At 30.9% G+C, this 23,538-nt stretch overlaps 1 protein-coding gene, 1 long non-coding RNA gene and 1 pseudogene across 2 annotated transcripts; 1 reads left to right on the top strand and 2 right to left on the bottom strand.

The window, feature by feature from the left end:
* Positions 1-7,430: 7,430 nt before the first annotated feature.
* Positions 7,431-8,148, top strand: LOC105336129 (uncharacterized). The gene is made up of 3 exons (XR_010707584.1): positions 7,431-7,544; positions 7,663-7,810; positions 7,909-8,148. It is a non-coding gene; the product is annotated as an uncharacterized lncRNA (long non-coding RNA).
* Positions 8,149-12,356: 4,208 nt separating this feature from the next.
* Positions 12,357-14,360, bottom strand: LOC136269678 (uncharacterized; annotated as a pseudogene).
* Positions 14,361-15,315: 955 nt separating this feature from the next.
* On the bottom strand, positions 15,316-16,750 carry LOC136269796 (uncharacterized). The gene is made up of 3 exons (XM_066065024.1): positions 16,745-16,750; positions 16,326-16,335; positions 15,316-16,112 (listed from the first exon to the last, which is right to left on the bottom strand). Exons 1-3 carry the CDS (start codon positions 16,748-16,750, stop codon positions 15,316-15,318), a joined length of 813 nt encoding a protein of 270 aa, XP_065921096.1.
* Between the last annotated feature and the right edge of the window lie 6,788 nt (positions 16,751-23,538).

Here is a 23,538-nt window from a genome sequence, read left to right as displayed (position 1 = left end):
TGCAATCTACATGTACCTCATTTACAATTGATAGAAACGATGAAACTGTTCTCAATTTTTCCTCACTCTTGATCTACATTCTCCCTTCAAAAAATCATTTTTATATACACACAATTTACTATTTGATATACAATCGTATTCGTATAGTTCTATTTTATCTGCTTCAAAATAATTTTTGAAATCCTAAATTGCCTGTAATGAAACAGTTTCTTCTTAATAGATTGTCCATATATGAATAGTTGTTTAGGGCAAAAGTACTACCACAGTACGGGTTTTTTTTCAGTATTACTGTATTCCGCTATTTGATTTGAAATAAAATTAAATTCAGTCAACAGTATTCGATATACTTTGTATTCAAATATAAATTCTATAGACCCCTTAATGATAGCTGCGGTATTGTCTTTTGCAGGGCAAATTGACATAGTATTTTGAATATTACGTAAAGTCAAATTTATTTATGTCATACTGATTAAAAGTGACTAAAGTTTATCAATTTGCCCTGCATAAGAGCAGTACCGCAGCTACTGTGAAAGGCTCTATACTCCCCTTCATGATAATTGCGAATTCTCGTAATGCAGTCAATAGAATTTATATTTGATTACAAATTATATCAAATACTGCATCCTTTTTTTTAAATTGAACTTTATTTGCTTCAATGTATTCCACTTTAGGTAGCAAATGAAAGTTTGGCGCTTCTCTAAACTTCAAATCAACTAGATAGACATATACGAATATTTAATTAAATGGGCCTGTTTCTCAGAGGTCAAATAATTTTTTCCTATGTTGTTAAGAGGGTCTGAAAACTTTTCTAAATAAAAAAAGATCAGAAACGTCTATAGGATATGTTCTTGCCTAACTTTTTTGATATATAACTTCATTAACTTTTCAAGCTTCAACGATACCATAAAAGAGTATCATCGACTTCCATAATAGTAAGAATTATATGATATCCAAAGCAATGCTCATCTATTCGTCCTAACTTACAGATAATGATTCAAACTTCATATTATTTTCAGCTTATTTGCCAAAAATGCTTGAGGGAATGTAAGGACTTTAAGTATGCTCTTACTGATTAGAAACTATTCAGACAACACAAATACCAAAACAAAAAAAAACCCAAAAATGTTTTCATTTCTCATTGGTTTTTCCTTAAAAACCCAATATCATAATTTAAAAAATTACTTAGGGTTAAAAAATGAATATATTTGCTACTTTATGGAATTTCGATTTTTCCGAAATGAAAAAGATAAATCGCAATTATTTTGTTTGACAGAAATCACTGAACCATGTCATTCTAAAGCATGCTACTGCCCTTTAGATACTGTATAATGCGGAACATAATTATTTTTTACTAATTAATTATAAAACTGGAAAGGAATATGGTTTTAAAAACTTGTTGTGAAATATGAATTTGAATATCATGATTAAAGGAATCATTGACCGTAATTATACAAATTTGAAATAGAGCTTGACTTGGCCAACATGCACTTTGGGACTTTTTGATATTTATTGTTTTTGTCAGTCAAACACTAAAGGTTTCACTCTTCACGTGATATAAATCTTCCTTATGTTTTTTAATATTCAACGTTTAATTACTTTGTCAAAGACTTAATAAACTCGTTCTATATTATGAACTTCGTCGTTTTCCGTACCTACAACTATATTTGATGATATGGTCATCGCTCATTAATACATAAAATAAATGTAACAGTTCATATTAATCGTTTTTGTATTTTTACTATTTATATGATTATATTTTCATTCATATTTGTATTATTATCTTAATGATAATAAGTAAATGATATATTATATCCACATTAATCAGATCTGATACATTGAAAATTAAAACAAATTCAACGATTATGACGACGTCTGCTTTACATGTATGTTTCTTAAAGGTAGAATTGAAATACTATCAACATTGTTTTTTGTTTTATATCTTTTATAACAAGATAAAAGTTGTATTTTAACGATATTTAGAATTTTAAAATTAATACGTTTTTATTTCTGTATTTATCTTATCAATAACTTTGAAAGATAAAATGAGAGCACCATTACCATTCTCATTCGGCGACGCAATTTGTCTCGACCATTTTTCTCAAATAGATCTTGTAATAAAGAATTGATCATTTTCTTTAGAAACATCTCATGTGTTTTTGGTATTGACATTCAAAGAAAAACTACACAATAAGTATATTAGATATAACTTGACATTGATTATGTGTACATAAATAGAATTTTCTTTTATGAATTGATGTGATAGTTTATATAATTCAACGGAATCACATAAGGCCGCATGTTCTTGTTGATACTTAACAGACGAATGAAAAAGTCAGGTGTAAATGACTCTCATTATATACATAAAACAGGAGGGTTTTTTTGGTTTTAAAGAGAATACTCTAAGAATACGGTATTGTTATTGAACCAGGTGGTTTATATCAAAGCAAATCTGAGCAAATAAGAAAGCCCAGTCTAACTTTTTTATCACAACCAATCCTTAAAATAAAAAAGAAATATTATTTCCATTTGTTCACGTAATGGAAAACGGAGTTTTACACTAATATTTTAGTAACATAATGTACGTTCAATAACGTTAACATATCAATATTAAGGTACATAGTTCTAACATCAGAATGATTTATCATTACCGTTATATTTTGCTTCATCATTTGATATTAATAAATATTTAGGGGTTACAGCAATACAACCACTTGTATTAAAAAAACTCCCAAGAGTTCTTTGAAACGCCTACTCTCTTTCTCTCTTTTTGTCAGTTGAAGAACAAGTATGAGGTTAATTTGCATTGCAAATGACATGAAGGTAATTTAATAACAATCATTGAAAATGGAATATAGATGTCAGATTTTCCTTATGATTCGCAATCTTCACCGGGTATGAAGAGGGACAAAATATAATTCTTTTCTATTTACTAATTTTATTGTACTCCAGTGATAATTATTTGCAAATTTGTCAAAACAGTGACGACAAAGAGTAGTTGCTACAGTTGCTTCTACAAATCTTTTTATTTTGTTCGAAGTAGGAATGAGAATTACAAATCGGTTCATCGGTAACTCGGGGGAAACGATGGTAACTGGTTTCAAATTAGCGATCGGTTAGTTTTATAGAATACAAAGAAGAAGTATACCATATCGCAATTTTATTGCAAACAAGATTTTATAACGTTAAAGAGTTAATACCTTTAAGACATCAAGTTTAATAAGAAACTATAAAGAGCCCCGGCGCTAGATAATCACTGATTATTTCTTTAACAATTCTTATTAGCTAACCGGTGTTTACTTTGCTAATTTCTAAATTTGATTTTCAACTAGCATGACACTAATGTCTTCACACTTATGTTTTATAAGGCAATGCATTTGTCTATATTGGGTACATACAAGTAACAGCAACCCTAAAAGATAAACAAAAGAGCTCCTCCTTACTATGGCAAACTTTTATCACCTATATCCGAAGATTTAAACTATGAAATTGCGACATGTCGCCAAAGAAATAATTGAGAATTGTTTGCATGCGTTTAAATTTTTCTTATAGATAGTTACGATTATATTCTGAATTACACATCAAAAAGTATAATCGTATCGGATGGTTTTTGTCAGTTGATTAAAAATAATATTTTGTCACAAGTTGATACAAGGTATTCGGTCGAAACAAATTGCGATAAATCAATTGGCAATTCTGATATAGATTGCGATCCGTAGTTTCAAACGTTTCCTTTAAAAACCATCCGCATTATCATTTAAAATAAGCGATACATGGTCACTTGAGTTTATCATGATTGTTTTTAATGATAGTCACTTCACCAGTTTTGATATAGGCAAAATGATGATGAATTCAACCTTTTTGATCATAATCATGTGTTTCTTTATTTACATATTGTTTAGCAATGCTAATAAATGGTGTCAACATTACATATTATCGCCACATTATACATGAATAGATAAAAATATAAGATCCAATTAACAAATGCAATATAAATGAATGTCAAATATATATATTAAGCCGGAAAATCAACAATGTGTCCTATTACTCTAATAAGACAAGAAACGTGTCGCCCTGCTAATATGGTGGGTTCTTTTTTTTGGGGGGGGGGGGCATGGAGCACTGAAGTAATTGCTCAGAACAGTTTGCTTTCTCTTCTATTTTCCCGATTCTTTCCAGCAGACTTTACAATTAAGAGAAGTCTTTAATAGATTGTAATTTTTTTTAAAAACCTTGCAATTTTTAAACTTGAATAGCTTCTATTTATACTAATATTCAATACAGATTCAATATAGATGTTATACACTGTGGGTTTTAGATTCAGAGTTTATTCAAGTAAAAACAACATTTCTCTTTTTCTCTTTTAAGTTTAGAGATTGATGTTCTTGTAAAATATTTGACAGTCCTTTTTAACGAATGAAATAAATTCTTTGCATTACAAGAATCCGTAGAATGTTCTTTGTAACGTTTTTCTTAAGTGACCTTTTACATTCCTTTTTTTAAATCATAACAATATTACATTGAAACGTTCGGAAAATTCGTATTATACAGAAGATAAGAAATATGTATGTTTTGGCAGCAAGGCGGCAATATAGATAATTAGCTTAAAAGAATAGAATTGCAAGAAAAACATTAAGATTTTTTAAAGTAAATTTATCATAGTATATCACAAAATTCTGTTTAAATATCAAGCGAGTTTTAGCATAATTGAAATTTTAGTAAAATCATTAATAATTAACCTCACTTTACAAAGTTTTTTTGCCAAGAATAATCAAAACATAATATTTAAACTTAGAGTGATTAAAATGCAAATAAAATTCTTATCAGAAATTGTTTTATTGGACATTTGGATTTTTAATCATATATTGTTATCATTTTTTAATAATAATTTTTTTTATTTCACGTTTTAAATATTTTACATAAATGAAAAAAGTAAATTACAAAAAATGAGTCAAAGTTTAAACGTCAGTTTAATTCTTTAATGTTTAGTTAGCATGTTATTAAGAGAAATACTTTAATTATATTTTTTAAAAAACAGATTAAAAGGTAAAAAGTCTTATATGATTTTCTGACATCAACACTCACGTTTTCTATGTATTCTATCAGTTTTAAGCACACAATAATTAGATTTAAACATTTATATCCCAAAATCCAAAAATCATAAGGTTTTTATAGTTTTATAAATACGACCGAATAGACGAGAGAAAATTTAGATTTTTTCTTCAACTCAATTTTTTCGCTTTAAAATTCCTCACCAATTAGGAAATATACAGATCACTATCTTCTTTTGATATTATCTTGTCTTTATAATGTAAAGTCCGGTTTTTAAACCGTATACAATATTAAAAATAAAAGTATTATTATCGTTATTTATTTAAATATACTTCTGTTACCTCATTTAAAACGCTTTCTATTCCAATTTCTCTCTTCTTTTCTGAAACAAAATTGGGGAAAAGTCGTAAAAGTTTATTGGATGACGGCTTTGTATTAAAATCATCTACTACTAATTAGATTGCATTTATCTGCAAATGGTAAACTGAAGGCAAAATCATTAAGTAAATGTAAGTGACATTGAACTTTATAGTGATGAAGAGAGGGTTTCTTTGAATGTTTTATTTCAAAAGGATAATGAATTCGTGGGGCTGCTGAATAATACAATTCAAATGTCACTGCACTTTGCACGTGAATGTTAAGCATATACCATATCTTGTAAGGAAACAACTAAACTGTGGTCAAATGTTACGCCTTTTATAAATCGGAATTATACATTTGCAATGGCATTAATTGGATTCAATATTGAAATCATTTTCGATCTCATGCAATTTCTTTCATAAATACTATTAGATACAAATTTGATGAGGTAGCGGATAGTTGTCACATTCTAAGTATACTCTCATAAATTTTATTGTCTTTAAATTTTAATGTTGTCCGTGAAATCTCTTCTTTGAAGACATCCAAAGTTCGAGAAGGTTCATTAGTAAGATTCAAATTCGTGTTCATTCCAAAGACTCTAAATGTCAATAGTTTAAAAGCTTTAATAGTAAATTATGTAAATTATTTAACATTGCCACTCGAATTTTAACTTCATTTATGCAGATTAATCTGTCCCAGTTTACATATTGTTTTACCATGCTAAATGTTAACAAGATCTTAAACCAAGACAATCCTCTTGCAGAAATGGTAAAGGTACAAAATCTATAATGTTGTAAAGATATTCAAAACCTTTAGTAACAATAAAAAAGGAGGGGACATAAATTACTCTTTCTTATCCAAGGTCATGTTAGGCTATCTGATTAACATTTTAGATGTATTTAAATGTGGTATTTAATTTTTTTGTGATAGACAACAAATTGTGTATATAAAGCTGATATACAAAAGAAAACTTTATCTTAACAAGAACCATGAAACTGGTAAGACGCCCTAACTTTCATTGGATTGGGTTTTCTTGTTATGTATTAGATAACTTTCATTGGGTTGGGGATTTTAATGTTTTGTAAAAGATAATTTTCTTACATCTGTAGAACTACAGTACAAATACATGTAGAAGGATTAAAAGAGTTGTTAATTTTGTTTAGTTTAGGTTTCTACTCTCTAAAATCATAACTGGACTTTTTCATGAGTGTTGGAAAGTTGATAAGTCATCAGGTTTTTTTGTGTAATAACTTTTTTTTTCATGATCTGTTTAAAACTATGTTGTACATCAATACAGTTTGTATTTCCAGAAACCTCATAAGAAATAATAGGGATCTTATGTTAACAAAAATATCCGTAGCATTGAAGACTAAATGCAGATAAGATTTGAAAAAAAAAAGTAGAAGAAAGTTCTGTAATTCTTTCATTTACTTCTGATAGTCATGTTTCCGCCGTACTTTATACTCAACTAATGACTCAAGTGACTTTTGTATCTTTTTTGCAGTGTGGTAGTTTCCTAGTTATTCTCGTAGCCGTGTGCTTATTATCCCAGGAAGTAGAAGGATGGCGACGAGCACGGAAGTTCTTTAGGAATGTTGGCACATTTTTCAGACGCGGATTTGGAAATATAAACAGATTTGTATCCAGATTTAAATCAACACTGAATTCTTCGAGAGGACCGTCTTCGAAGGGATCGTCAAATGGGGATACAAATTCCAGAGATGGGGACAGCGCTAGCTCTGAAAACGTATGTAACATTTTGAAATTTATTCATAAATATACTAAGAACAAACCTTGATTTCTTTGATAAATGCCTTATCTTAATTGCTTGAATGTAACTTTGTGAATATACATGCGGACATTGATAACATTCAGAATTCACACATTTGTTAATGGAAAACACGAATGAAAATCACGATAGAAGAAATTGGATATAGTCAGAATAATACATGTACCTCTAAATTAGAAAAGGTTATATTACAGAGAAATATGATTTAACCTTTTTTTGACTTTTTACACAGAAAAAACAAAAGTTGGACCCTCAGAAAACACTTGAAACTGTTGGAGAAGTCGTCAAAGGAGTAACAAATCTCATCGGTGTGTTCCAGCTGCTTGGAAAACGATCGACACTAAAGGTAATATTTTGTGTTTTACAACTTAAAGTTCAAGTGAGGCTTTTTACCCGAGAGTACAAAAATTAACATTTAAAAAGTCTTATAGTTTTGTACTTAAATCATACATATTATTCAACAGGAGATGTCACAAATGAATTTCTGCGAGTTCACCGCTTTTGACCTTGATAAAAATATGCAAGTCACCGAGACAGAAATTGATAGACTAATACAAGTCACTGGCCTGATGGAACTAGATGGCATATTCGAGAATCTGGATATAAACAAAGGTATTTAAAGTTTTAATGCATTGTGCAAGGAACAACAACCTTTTATGGTTGTAACCGTTGTATATCAATTATTTGATTTATTTGTATTTCTATTTTAGATAATACAGTCACCATTGAAGAGTTCTACAACTCCCCAGTCATAATGAAAATTTGTAATTAGCTCTAGAGACAATAATTACTTGCTGTTTGTTTAATTTGTTAAAAGTTACAAATCCATGATTGCGAGAGAGTATTTACTTACTGGTAACTCAGATGAAATAAGAGATTGAGTATGACATTTTGTTATATATTGATATTCTGTTATTGTTATATACATATCTATATACGTTTTTTTTCGATGGGCTTTTATCAAATATGATACCAGGTTCATCAGTTGTTAAATATTGATTAAATGGAAAATAAAGGATTATAGTTTATTCGTTGTTGGTAAACTTATTATTTGCTTTATAGTTATAATGTACATAGTCCATAGGTAAATATGAAATTACCGCTTGTACTATTTAAAATTGACGACAGCATCTGGATAAAAAAAAAAACAAATCAAAGGTATATTTAAAAATTAAGATATCAACAATACCCATTTTAAAAATAACTGAAGAACAAAATCGAGATTAAATGATTTCAGTAGAAACTACAATAAACCATATAATGGAAAAATCATTTGGAAAGTATGTTTTAAAAGAAATACTATGTAAGTCACCTTCCATTAAAAATATGCTAAATAAATTCAGTCAATATGTTTCATTTATGTTTACCATACCATATATGGCATGCATATCCACTTTGACAACATGTAAAACGTGTATCAATTTCCACAAAAACAAGTTTATGTTTATAAGGCCTTTCACATTTACGCTGCGTGTCAATCAAATCAGGTTGACAGTTTTGACTAGACGTGTTAATTAACTGGGCACTAATGAGAGGATGTGTGATGATTCTTATCACATGCACTTCTAATTGTGTATAAATGCAAGAGCATGCTCTACATACGAACAATTTATTAAATGAAGTATAAGCATACTTACAAACAAGTTATTGGAACAAGAATATCAAGAACCTCGATTAAAATAATCTTTACGTAAGTTCTATGGTCAATACAATGACCTTGTCTGCAAGTAAAATGTTTCATTAGGACTCATGCTGACTCACGTTTTTCATACTTGTTAGACCATTATTTATACATCGGACTGACTACGGTTTCTTTCGTATTTCATGATCTTGACAATGCGCATCGGTGGGTGTGACCGGCCGGCAGGGGACGATAACTCCTCTTAGGCACCTGATCCCACCTCTCTTGTAATGGAGGTCCGTATTTCCTCAGCGTTTGTATTTTGCTAATCACAAACAACCCAAATCATCAACGTTTAAGAATATTAGAAAATTCTCAATACCAATTGTGGTAATAAACCAACATGTAATGCTGACTTGAAGGATCTTTTTGATTTTTATAACAAATGCTGTAATACTGAAAATGATGTACCATGTGAACATGTATTATCTGAAGATGAACTGAAATTGTTATCCGATGGGGAATTTAATAATTTTATCAATCAGTAAGTATGAGCATACTTACAAACAAGTTATTGGAACAAGAATATCAAGAACCTCGATTAAAATAATCTTTACGTAAGTTCTATGGTCAATACAATGACCTTGTCTGCAAGTAAAATGTTTCATTAGGGCTCATGCTGACTCACGTTTTTTACGGGCCGCCGGAAGGCGGTCCGTTATTTGATACACATTTAAATATTGTTACTGCGTTTCTGCGGGATAGTTTTTTTTTAATAGAATTAATATTATGGATATTTTTATGAATTAAAAGTAAATTTGCATGTTGAAATATGTTTTATGCCTTTTAAAAAATATCACATATTTTTTGTTTTACTCGTAAATGAAAAATAGGTCATACTTAGTAGATTGTCGTGTTTGGCGCGTTTTTATCGAGACTATAATCTATTCGGAAAATTACGGTATGCGGGACATACTAAAGACCTGAAATACTGAAGACCTGAATGTCATTAAATTTTATATAAATGATATATTTGAATTTCTATGTTCCGTGTCAAATAAAATGACTTTGTGTGTGTATTTTTTATATTTCCATGTAAACTGTGGTAGAAAATATCATGAAATGACATCCATATCAATTATTTATGCAAAAATATGACAGAAATGAAAATTTGAATTGAGTGGAAAATTTGAACTAATTAATTTCTATTTTATCATGTGGTTCCTTGAAATCATACAAACTAATGCATTAAGTTTTCATTCAATACAATGCAACAAAAAAAATGGTTTGAAATACATAATCTCCTAGAGAAAAATGATGAGTTGAACTTTGTATTATACAAATCAATGTGTTTTCCATTACTTCATACTATGACAATGATAAAAAAATTACCGTTAGAAATGCTTACAATAACGAACTCGATTCTTTATGATAATAGTTAAATGTTAAACTTCAAAACAAGTTGCTGAAATTAATATTTAAATTTACCATAAAAATTAGTACAACCAACTTTTATTTTCTTCTTTGTGGTGTGTTTTTATGTAAACAACCAATGATTCATACAACAATTATATTTTTGCGGCCCATTTGACGCTTGCGTCAAGCTGATTTCTTGTCATACTTGTTAGACCATTATTTATACATCGGACTGACTACGGTTTCTTTCGTATTTCATGATCTTGACAATGCGCACCGGTGGGTGCGACCGGTCGGCAGGGGACGATAACTCCTCTTAGGCACCTGATCCCACCTCTCTTGTAATGGAGGTCCGTATTTCCTCAGCGTTTGTATTTTGCTAATCACAAACAACCCAAATCATCAACGTTTAAGAATATTAGAAAATTCTAAATATCAATTGTGGTAATAAACCAACATGTAATGCTGACTTGAAGGATCTTTTTGATTTTTATAACAAATGCTGTAATACTGAAAATGATGTACCATGTGAACATGTATTATCTGAAGATGAACTGAAATTGTTATCCGATGGGGAATTCAATAATTTTATCAATCAGCTAATTACAAGTAATGCAATTAGTCGATGTATTAAAGCATTGAAAAATGATAAGTCATGTGGAATTGACAGGATTTTTAATGAATATATTACAAATAAATGTGACATTATGCTAAATCTTTATGTGAAGTTTTTTAACAAGATTTTTGAAACTGGAATTAAATCTTCACAGTGGATACATGGAAACATTATCCCAATTTATAAAAATAAAGGTAACAATACTGATCCATCAAACTACAGACCAATCACACTTATAAGCTGTCTTGGGAAATTATTTACTTCTATCCTTAATGAAAGATTGACTGAGTATGCAAATAGAGTAGAACTTAATTTTAGAAATTCAAGCTGGGTTTCGTAAAGATTATTCGACTATTGATCTCATTTTTTCGTTATATTCTTTGATAGAATTATCCAAAACATTTAAAATAAAATTATTTTGTGCTTTTATAAATTTTGAAAAGGATTTTGAATTAGTTTGGCGTGTTGGTCTATGGAACAAAATTTTGTTGAACAATATTGATGACAAGTATTTTAACGTTATTACAAATATGTGTAAGGGAATTAAATCTTGTGTAACTGCCAAGGGTTTAACCTCTGATATGTTTTCATGTACAGTGGGTGTTAGACAAGGTGAAAATTTGTCACCTTTTTTATTTGCACTCTATCTTAACGATTTAGAAGAGTTTTTTTTATCAACAAATGATGAGGAGGGTTTGACATCACTATCGTATCAATTAGAAAACAAATGTAATTTATATCTAAGACTTTTTGTATTATTATATGCAGATGATACAATATTATTATCAGAATCTCCTGATGGTCTTCAACATCAACTTGATGTTTTTCAAAGATATTGTAAAAGCTGGCATCTCAAAGTTAATAGTGATAAAACAAAAATTGTCATTTTTAACAAAGGTAGATCACGTGTAGATTATTCATTTAAGTATGGAGACATTAGTTTAGAAATTGTAGATAATTTTAAATACCTTGGAGTACATTTTCGTAAAAATGGATCATTCAATTTCAATGTGAAAGAACTTTGTGAAAAAGCTACTAGAGCTATGTTTAGTGTAATAGCCAAATGTAGAAAACAGAATATGTCAATTTATTGTAAATTAGATATGTTTGACAAAATTGTGAAACCTATTTTACTATATGGATGTGAAGTTTTGGGATTTGGTAATAAAGCACTGGTTGAAAAGTACATCTGAAATTTTGTAAACATATCTTAAACCTAAAGTCTTCAACACCAAATTATATGGTTTATGGGGAACTGGGACGATACCCACTTATAATTATAAAGTTAAACGAGACTTACCTGAAAAATTACAGTCAAACTTCACCTTCCAGGTAAGTCTCGTTTAACTTTATAATTTTTCCCCATTGAGAGCCTCAGTCTCAAATGAGACTTCAGAGTTGATGACCCAATAAACATAATTTCACCAATAAATAAATGAGATTTAAAATTCTCACCACATATTTGAGTTGAACATTTTTTATTTTTACAATAAAAGAAAAACCTGTTCACTTAAGTACATAACATGCAGCATTATGCTATGCTTTATGAAAACTGTCCAGTAAAGCATTACTGAAATCACTGCAAAGTTTCACTGGTTTGTTGTAAAATTTTCTGAAAGTATTATCACTTGTCCATCCTGCGGTTTAAAGAATTGTATCCACAGACAGCTTAGCATTCGCTGCAGCACTAGTTGCTGCTGATCTTGTACTATGTGGTGCAAAGCACTTAATGTCTATCCCTGCACTCTTCATAATCCCTTTGATCCAACGACCAATAGTGTCTACAGAAACTGAATTGTGAGGCTTTTGAGTACTTATAAACAGTCTAGATCCTGAGCCTCTCAATTTCATAGTTCTTTGAACATATTCCATGTACACATTAACTATACATAAATCTACATTATTTGGATAAGCAGCAATACAAATTTCATCTAAGTGATGTCCTGGCTTTGATTGTTTTAACAAATCACCGTATCTAATGATCAACATATCATCTCTAACCGAGACATTTCTAACATCTAACAAATGTAAACCTTGTTTTCTTTGTCCTAACAAAAGAGCAAATAACATTGCCAAATTCTTTGACAAATCTAACAAAGACAAATCTTGTACAGGTGACAAAGTTTTCAGAAACCCTAGAACCTTATTTACATCCCATGTAAATTGATACTTGGGTAAAGTTGGTCTTGACAAAAAAACACCTTTCATAAACCGTTTAACTAAAAATGATCACCTAATTTCGTATTAGACTGACTTGACAAAGACAAAAATAAACCCAATGAGCTTCTTGCTGTGTTTAAAGCACTATAACCAAGGTTTTTCTTATACAGTTCAGTAAGAAAATCTAAAACTAAATTTATAGCTGCATTAAATGGATCACTCTGTTTTTCACAACAAAATTGCAACTATTTCTGTTGATAACCCCTATACTGTCTTTTTGTGGATTCCCGCCATGATCCGCAGATAATGTTGATAGTGTCTGCTGATAACTCTCTACCATGTAAGCATTGCCGGACAAACTGAACGCACCCATCTTCATCTTATTCAAGGGATGTTGCCGCTTCGTATCTTTCGGCAGCTTCAACAGGTGTTCTGTTTTTGGTAGAAGATAGCAAGGACCTGCGACTTGGTGCAGCAGCTGCGGGAACCATGCCTGGGTCTTCGACACTGGAGCTATCAACAATGCAAACTGTACTTCCTCCTCCTCGATTTTCTTCAAGACACTGCTTATGAAACTAAAAGGAGGAAATAAATAACAGTCAATATTTTTCCACGATTGTGCAAATGCATCAACTCCTATTGCATTTGAATCTTGAGTATAAGAGAAATATTTCGCTAATTGATGATTGTCTTTTGATGCAAACAAATCTACATCACACTTTCCACACACATTAATCAATTTTTTGAAAAACCACTTCATCTTGTTTCCACTCCATATCAACATTTTTTTGTGGATAATGAATCCGCTATAATGTTTGTTGCACCCTGAACATGTTCTGCACTAAGCCAGATGTCTCTATCTATACACCAAAGCCACAACTCACGAGCTAGATCATTCAATGTTGAGATCTTGCCTCCTTGCCTATTCACATAAGACACAGCTACTGAATTATCCATACACAGTCGAACATGCGAGTCTCTTAAATTATCTCCTAGTCCTTTTATGGTATTAAACCCAGCTTAAAGTTCTAAATAGTTTATATGTGAATCACAAGTGTTTTCATCCCAAAAACCACTAATAGCTTCACCTGAATCTTCATTTACTCCACCCCAACCAAACTTTGAACTATCACTTTTAAAAACAAAATTTGGTGGGTTTCTAACTAGTGATTTGAAAGATTTACACACATTAGGGGACCACCAGTTGATCAATATCCTACTTTGATTTGAAATTGTCATGTGTGATCAAAATTCCCTGTATTGAGTTTAAGAGCTACATCTTATTCAATTTCTAAATTCTTATAATACAATCTGGCAAATTCCACCTCTGGTTCAGAGGCTACAAACATGCCCACAAGTTGTGCTACCTGTTTTATTGTTACTTCATTCTTATTCAAAATCACTTCACAAAATTTTTTGACAGATTGAGCTTTATCTGCTGTCAATCTAACAGTCATTGAAGAAGAGTCCAAAATAAACCATAAAAATACAATTCTTTGACTTGCGTGAATCTGAGATTTGTCTGGGTGAATGGTAAAACCAAGACTATCTAGTGATTTTATAGTGGCTTTTAAATTATCTTCACACTCATTTTTTGTATTGCCCAGTAACAAAACATCATCTATGTAGATAACATTTAAATGACCAAATTTTCTGAGTTCAGAAAAAACAGGTTTCATGATTTTAGTAAAAACACGAGGAGCACTTGCTAGTCCCATAGGCAAACAAGTAAACTGATATGTTCTGTTTTCCCATCTAAACCTAAGAAATTTTCTACTATCTGGATGAATTTTCACCGAGTAGTAGGCATCTTTAATATCTAGTGCACTAAACCAACAATTCGATTTGACCAGTGACAATGCAGACTTTGAAGTCTCCAATTTAAAATGACAATTGTCAACATATTGGTTTAAATTTTTTAAATTCAAAATTATTCGAAAAGATCAGTCTTTTTTGGGACGAAGAAAAATGTTGGAATAAAAAGAATTTTTACGCTCACATTCATCCATATTGTAGACTCTTTCTACAATTTGTTTACACAAGAACTTCTCTAATTCTATCTGAGATGCTTTGTATTCAGATTCCGAAAATTTTAATGGTTTTGGTGAACACACTTGATAAGGTTCTCTAATAAAGCCAATTTTGTAGCCTTTAACAACATCAAGAATCCAACTATCATGAGTTAATTTTCACCAATTATCAAAATAATTTTTGATTTTGCCAGCCATAAATTTTTTAGGTGTGTTCACGACAGCCATATGATCTACAGTTGTGTACATATGATCAGACATGCAAGTACTAACATCATCTGTTTCTATTGATTTGTTTCCCCCTTCTTCTTTTTCTTGTTGAAGCTGAACTGCTTGGACAAAAAAGAATTATTCTTTCCAGCTCTATGCCTTGGCTTTTCCCATAATTATTTGAGAATTTGGGAATTCTGTATTTTCCACTGTAATTTTTGTTTGATATCTTTTGTGCAAGCTTCTTTGCTTCTAGCACGTTCTTGACTTGGCTCCCTAAATCATCTCCGAAAAGGTTTTCGGATGAGCTTTCAGCGGAGCATAAGCTACCGAATTGCTTGTTTTTCTCTGGTTGAATAATTTGTTCCCTCCGTTTGAAGGACAAATTGTAAAACACACATTTTTGAAACTTCAAAATGTCGCCGCACAATTGTTTTGCTTTCTTCACATCAATCGCTTTCTTAGTATTGGTGTTAATGAGAATATCAAACAGTCTCAAAGTGGGGATCATAGCTTTACCCAGCAGGTTTTGAGTGGTTTGAAGTTTAATGTCGCTTGCCCTGTTTTTTGCAGACATATTTTCCCATATTACTTTGTTTACTTTTGGTGCAAAGACATTGTTGATGTTTTTTGGCCTGTCATATTTGTTGGAGATTTCTTTTATTTTCCCCGAATTCGTTTTTGATGTGAACATTTTTTCCATAATTTTAGCCAACTCAGGGCTTAATGGCTCGCTAGTTTTGTCTTCATCGCCAAAGAATTCTGATAATTCGTGCAAGGCGGATGCTTCATCGTCGTCCGACGAGCTAAAATTTTCACCCTCAATAAGGGAATTCAGTGCGTCCTCAGCGTCCGATTTATCTGAAACTCTTCGTCAGAGTCATCATCACTTAGTTCGTGAAACGATCGATTACAGCTTTTGCTCTGTTTCACTTTTGTTTTCTGGACAGGGGGAGGCGAACTACAAGTACACATACTCCTCCCGCGTTTTCTCGATGTGTCACCTTTACTTTGCGATCTCAAGTCCTGAAGTCCTGAAGTATACAATTAAGGATAAGAGAGTTTTATACATACATTCATACTCCTACACACAACCAAATGTTTACAAATTTCAACAATTCTTTAATACTAATAATAAAAAAAATTGTTGATTAATCTGTGTAAATTCATTAAAGTTTTAAGTGAGAGAGTTAGCTCTCTAGGTTAATTGCTAATCATACTTTTTTCCTTTTTCCTTTTTTCACTTTTGTATTGTTACTCTCCAATGAATGCAATGTATGTATTATATATATTATTGTTCAATTGATTTTTCTCAACACTGTTATTTATGCAGTTCAGAGAAAAAAGAAATTGTCATTGTCATTGTTATTTTCCCTATTATGACATTTTCCCAATTATTACAATTATCTCGATTATGACATGCCCAATTGGGACAAGGAGCACTCGGCGGGGTCAACAGGGGATGCTTACTTCTCCTATCCACCTGATCCCACCTCCATCTTTTGAGAGGTCCGTGTTGCTCTATTGCGCTTTCTGGATTTTTGAGATGGTTGACAGTTTGTTAATGTAATTTTTCATTAATGTCTAAGACAAACCATGATATCAAAATCAACATTAAAGGACGTACTATCATCATGATGTCAGTATAGATTATATAATGTATATTTGATGATGATGATGATGATGATGATGATGATGATGATGATGATGATGATGATGATATCGATGATGATGATGATATTGATGATGATGATGATGGTGATGATGATGGTGATGATGATGATGATGATGATGATATCAAAATCGACATCGATAGTTATTGTTTTTTAAAGTACATGTAGTTGCTAGATTTGAAATTATCAAACAAGTATGACTGATACTTAATCAAACGTCAATATCGACTTTTTTGTAAGTTTTACTCGCATTAATAAATGTAGTGACATTAAAACATAATTGCTGACTATGCCAACAAAGATAAATTTGATAAAAGCGACATCTTAAAGAGAATTATAGATAAAAGAACACTCTTATTTGTTTCTTATTTTTTTGCAGTCATCGCACATTTTAAAGCGAATTTTACCGAGTTAAATTAGTCAATGTCGTATATTTTGCTATCGCTATGATAGTTGGCCACCTGCCAGTTGTGACGTAATTTTGATAACAATGTGTCGTATGTTTTTCATCTGATACACCCAAAACAAGCGATGGGGAAGAGTAGTAATAAATTATTTTGAGAGCGGAAATTTAATAACTGAAATCAGTCGATTAATAAAGAGATCCCACATCTATTAGACGTTATTTATTGCGTGGTAAAATAGAAAATCGTCGTAGAAGTGGCAGATCTAAAAAAAAAAAAATAAGCACCGCGAATACAGAAAAGTAGAGAGGTTAGTGAAAGTCAATAGAAGAGACACTTTGATTTGATTTGAACATATTTTTATTGTACAAAAATACAATTGGGATTGGGCACAAGTTCCATAACTTAGACCGCCCTCTCCCAATACAAAGATATAATACAATATTTGTGTACACAACATAAATAAAGGTCAGTGGATAGAATGGACGTATACATATATGCAATTGACATGTATATAATTAACAACGGTGTACTAGTAGTTATAAGATCAGTTAAATCTTTGAGTATTTATCATAAAATTGTAAACTAATGTAAATTAATGCTTGTTTTCATTGTCACTTTGGTCGATATTACTGTGAAAAACCAAAACAATACAAATCCAGTTGCCAAAAGAATTTTACAGTTTCATTTACACGGAAATGGTTTTAAACGAAGAGTTACTAGAAAAAAGTTGGTGATAAAAAAAAGTGAGTAGAAAAAAAGCGGCTATCATGGTGTCAGGAAAAGCGGAGTTGGTCTGTTGAAAATAATTGGAGAAAAATCATTTTTTTTCTGATGAAAGTAAGATAATGATTGGCCACGATGAAAGAGTGTACGAATGGAGAAAAGTGGGGGAAGGTTGGTGGCTAGGTCTTGTGTCACAAAAACCGCGCCAAAGTTCCAAGTCGTGATATGGGGAGTATGTCTTGGTTCGGACTTGGCACAGTTGCATTCGTAGACAAAAACATTAATGCAAATAAATACACGGATATTTTAAAAGATAATCTTTGGCCTGTTGTCGCATAGCATTTTCCCGGAGGATGGTATATTTTCCAGAATGATAATGCCCCTGTCCATCGCGCTAGATCGACGGTCTAATACAAAACTCGAAACTATATTCCGTCACTTTCCTGGCCTGCCCAGTCGCCTGATCTCAACATGATAACAAATTTATGGCTTTTAAGTAAAAGAAAACTCCAATCAAGAAAACAGAACATAAAGTCATCGGCAAACTTATTCCAGGAAATTCAGAACAGTTGGTTGTATATAACCCCGCAATATGTTCAAAGTTTAGACAACTCGATTCCCAGACGAATTATGCAGGTCATCCGGTTAAAAGGTCACCTCTCAAAGTATTAAGTGAGTTTGCTTAGGTTTCCTATGTGTTTGTGTTACATATGTACTTTTAATTACATGGTTTGTCAGAGCTTGCACGGAGTGATAATTTTTGCGACTTGTTTTTATTGTATTCGTCGAAACATGACGCCATTTTAACGAATATTTTTTGCTTGATTCTGTATGCTCATCAATTTTCCCTTCTTAGTACTGTCAATTTTACAGGGTGTAAAATCCGATTTTCCGGATCAGCACACTGTGGTCTTCCGATTCCGTATCACCTCTCTCTGAAACTGACGTAGTGTGCATTAAATAACATCTGTATTTTAACGCGTTTTATTAGAGTTCGTTTCAAAATAGCATTGTTATATAAGTAAACGTCATACAGTTGATTTAAAAAAGATAGTTTTGTAATTAAAACTTAAATGGACAAGGACATAATAAATTAATCATTAAAACAGTAACTCTTATATATTTTTTTTTATATATGTTTTTTATATATATATATATATATATATATATATAAAACGGTATGCTTCTGACATTCTGTTTCTTTAAATTTGATAATAAAAACAAGAAAATTAATATTGGAGAGAATCCTAGCTGCAGATCTTTTTTGCTAAAAAATAAACAGTGGACCAAAACATACAATATGTTATGCCGTAGACTGGAATGTCAACTCAAATTAGAAGTCAAAGAAACCAAACTGCAAATTATGGCGGATCATGATAAACACTATTACGTATATATTTTCCGATAGAACAAGAAATGAAATAAAAATGATAAGGAAAATGAGAGATAACTCTTTGGTCCCTAACATCTGAGTTGCTGGTTATCTTGCTATATAATTGATAACAAAACATTACACTATCTGAAAGCACGACACATTTAAGGTCAGATGCGACCTATTTTCCGATTATTTCTATTTTTCCTATCTCCACAATGTTAAGATTTCCACTAAGTAATTTCATAATTATATTTTCATGTTATATGATACCTTTTTTTTTTTAGATATAAAGTGTTTAATTGAAAATAATTTAATTCTGGTTGTAACGCTGCATTTGATTGGATAGAAAAATTTAGTTAAATTTGTATAACCTGGTTTGCACGTCACAAGACACGTCACAATGCACCAACGTACTAATTCACTTGACGTTACGTTTGAATTTTGAACAGATTTATATCATTTTTAAAAGTAAAACGGACTCAATTTGTACAGCAAATTCCAGAAAATTAAATTATAAGGAATGAACTCAATATCTACCCAAGTTATACTCGTATAACCTGGGTTGGAGCAATTTACGCTTTTTTATAATCCGCTTCGCGGATTATAAAGCGTAAATTGCCCCAACCCAGGTTATACGAGTATAACTTGGGTAGACATTGAGTTCATTTCTTAAATATAAATTTGTTTTGTATGATATTCTAAGGAGAATTCTAAATATTCTAGCTCCAAAAATAGCCTGGTAATGTACCCTGGATTTTTTAGGAATTACATATAACAGGTTTAAATGTAAATAAATAAGGAATGATATATTTAGGAAAATTATTTAAAATGAAGACTATCTCATGTGTCCTTAAGGACGTTGGATCCTGTGATCAAAAGTCTTAAACTTTTTTTCTAAAGTATTTTTTAAACATCTAAACACATAGCTTAACCAAATTTCAAAACAAAATTTTGGGGTCTATATGCTTCATTTGGCGCTACGGTGTTTTTAATATGACCTTACTGCACCGAAAGTGCAGATTGCAAATAAATTGCTTGTCCCTTTATTTTTTATTATCGGAATGAACCATTGCATCAAATACAGATTTATACTATTTAAACTAAATAAAATTAAAATTATCATAAAGAAAAATGTTATAATTTCTTAACCTAATTGATATTTTCACCTTTTTGCACTGATAAAACGCTATTTTTATCCATTACTATTTCAACATGTAATGAAATTATTTTAAAGTCTCAAACTTTTTCTCAAATTATGATAAAGTTGTTAGAAAAATCTTAAAATTTCAGAAAATAAAACAAAAAGTATGGGTCTATTATGTAAAATTTGCGATATTGCATGAACTAAGCTGATTTTAGGCAAAAGTTGGTAATCATTTCTCCTTGACTTTTATGAAATACAAGTTAAATTTGCCAATATGTGTCGATAGAAATATTGTAAATTGTAAAATTGTGTTTTTCGTAACAAAATGAAGATATCCTAATGCACAAAGTATCTGGAAATTTTGTTTGCACAGAAAAAAGGTAGCGAAAGTGACGGTACTCTAAAACAAATGAGTTATAAAAAATGTTTATTTTCTTCTTAAAAACCGTCCGCCACAAAATATAGCTCCTTACTAAACTCTGTAAATATGTAATTTTTCCTTTACTATTCTATTTAAGATAGTTTAATTGGCATTATAAAATTTGAATTAATTAGTAGAATCAATATATGATGCATGATTTTTAGAATAGAGGTTAACCAAAATGGCTACCTAAAAACAGAGGAATGAACCTCTTTAAGTGAAAACAGTAACGGTAAAAAATATCAACCATAACTTGATAACCTGCCACATATCTCGGTTTGCATTTTGTTGATTAAGTAAATCAGACACAATTAAACAGATTTTTGTTCAGCTAGAATCATTTATGGCGAAAATTATCATTTTATAAAGTCAGATTGAAATGTTTTATTCGTTATAAATGTAGGTCAAGAATTGAAACTCATTGTCTATAAATCGTGATTTTGCAGTTATTTTTATATGCTAAACAAAAAAAAAGACCAAAAACTTGGCATTGCATTAGTTTTTGGCATGAATGTTAGAGTATTGATTTAGTATTCATATGCTCTGCAATTCTGACGACTTCTAAAAAAACGATTACTCGTTGACAACAAATTTTTTAATGCAGTTCAGATAAGAATTAAATTATTCACATTTACGATATACCTAAGAATTACCAAGGTGCTGATGGCGGCCTAAAAATGTCGGGGAGTTATTGTGGCCTATTTTTGAGTATGTTATTGATATAATTTTAATGTGACAATTTTTGTACAGTCATGAAGCTTATACTTTGCTCTTAAATTGGAGTGCACGTTAAATTAAAAAGTGCATGAGTGATGTAATAATTTAGATTTGTGAAATTAATTTCGTCTTAGCTACATTAATAGGCGAATTATGAACAATTGAAAAAATGTATGGAGAAGGCTTACATAGGCATTGCCTGCTGCCTAATCCATTTATGTAAATGTATATTTGCATGATAAAATATGTTCAAATCAAATTAGAAAAAAATAAATATTAATATTAAAAAAGTATATTACAATTTAAAAAGGCCATTCAACTGTAAAAATACAAGTTTTAAAAATGTTGTACCATCACATATTTGTATTGATTTGTACTGATATTTGCATGATTATTGACTTCCATATGGACACATAGCACTGGTATTGTCTGTGATAATTGACACTGAATTCAAAGTAATCTGTTTATATATTTATATAACTGTTCATTCAAAAAACATTTTAAATTGTAAAATTATGTTTAAATTATACATTAATATAGAATGCTAAAATGCATTTCGGGGTCCTAAATCGATAAATAAACTACACACGTATCTGGAATCTTGTAACATGTAAAAATGCAACACTGCTGATTTTAACCACATATCTTTCATTTCGGGATTGGACAGACAGGCGCGTAGTTATGGTGTTGGGGCGATCTTTATGTACACATGGTGCGAATGAAAAAAGCATGATAGGTTATTTTCTGGATGTCTTAATATATATTTTATCGACGCAAAAGCAAAGTGAAAAACGTTGTTGTGACGCAACTTCATAATTAAAACCCTCGTTAACTTGAAGGATGCACTTCACTTTTTAAACAATATAATCTAGTGTTGAGAACTGAAATTGCGCAATTTTCTGCAAGCATGAAAAGTATTTCATTGTAAATATTAACAAATTAAAATATTGAAACAAACATAACAAACTTTTATAAAAAATACAATTTAAAAAATGCATTTTTATCATCACTTGCGTCGTTACATTCTATTGTAAATTTAATAGGCGCAATAGCAAAATGTCAAAAAAAATGATGTGTGCAATATTCAAAACGAGTTATTAATCATTATGTAACTTGAAGAAAATTGAAATTTTGTGAGTTAATCAGCAATTATGAATTAACAGCAATTATGAAGTGTGTTTCATTGTGAAAATTGGGGGGATAATGCATTTAACAACAAGAGGCCCATGGGCCACATCGCTCACCTGAGGAACATAGGTATGATACAGTCAGCTTAATGGAGTCATAAAACAAACTATCTGGGCAATGTACAATGATACATGTAGATCCTGTATAAATAAATGCATCTACACAAGTTTCAGCTTTCCTGGCTGATTAGTTTTTGAGAAGAAGATTTTTAAAGATTAACCCTAAATATTCCTTTGTAAAACTTAACCCCCCCCCCCCCATTGTGGCTTACCCTACCCCCGGGGGTAATGATTTTCACAATTTTGAATCTACACTACCTGAGGAGGCTTCAACACAAGTTTCAGCTTTCCTGGCTCATGAGGTTATGAGAAGAAGATTTTAAAAGATTTACTATATATATTCTTATATAAAACATCGACCCCCAATTGTGGCCCCACCCTACCCTTGGGGGTCATGATTTTCACAACTTTGAATTTACAATACCTGAGGATTCTTCCACACAAATTTTAGCTTTTCTGGCTGTTTAGTTTCAAAAAAATGATTTTTAAATATATACTCTATATATTCCAATGTAAAACTTCAATCCTCCCCCAATGTGGCCAATCCTACCCCCGGGGTCATGATTTTCACAACATTGCA

This window comes from Magallana gigas, chromosome 7, assembly GCF_963853765.1.
Source record: "Magallana gigas chromosome 7, xbMagGiga1.1, whole genome shotgun sequence".
Lineage (NCBI taxonomy): Eukaryota > Metazoa > Mollusca > Bivalvia > Ostreida > Ostreidae > Magallana > Magallana gigas.
Note: the sequence above shows the minus strand (reverse complement) of the source record. Positions and strands in the feature narration are given on the sequence as shown.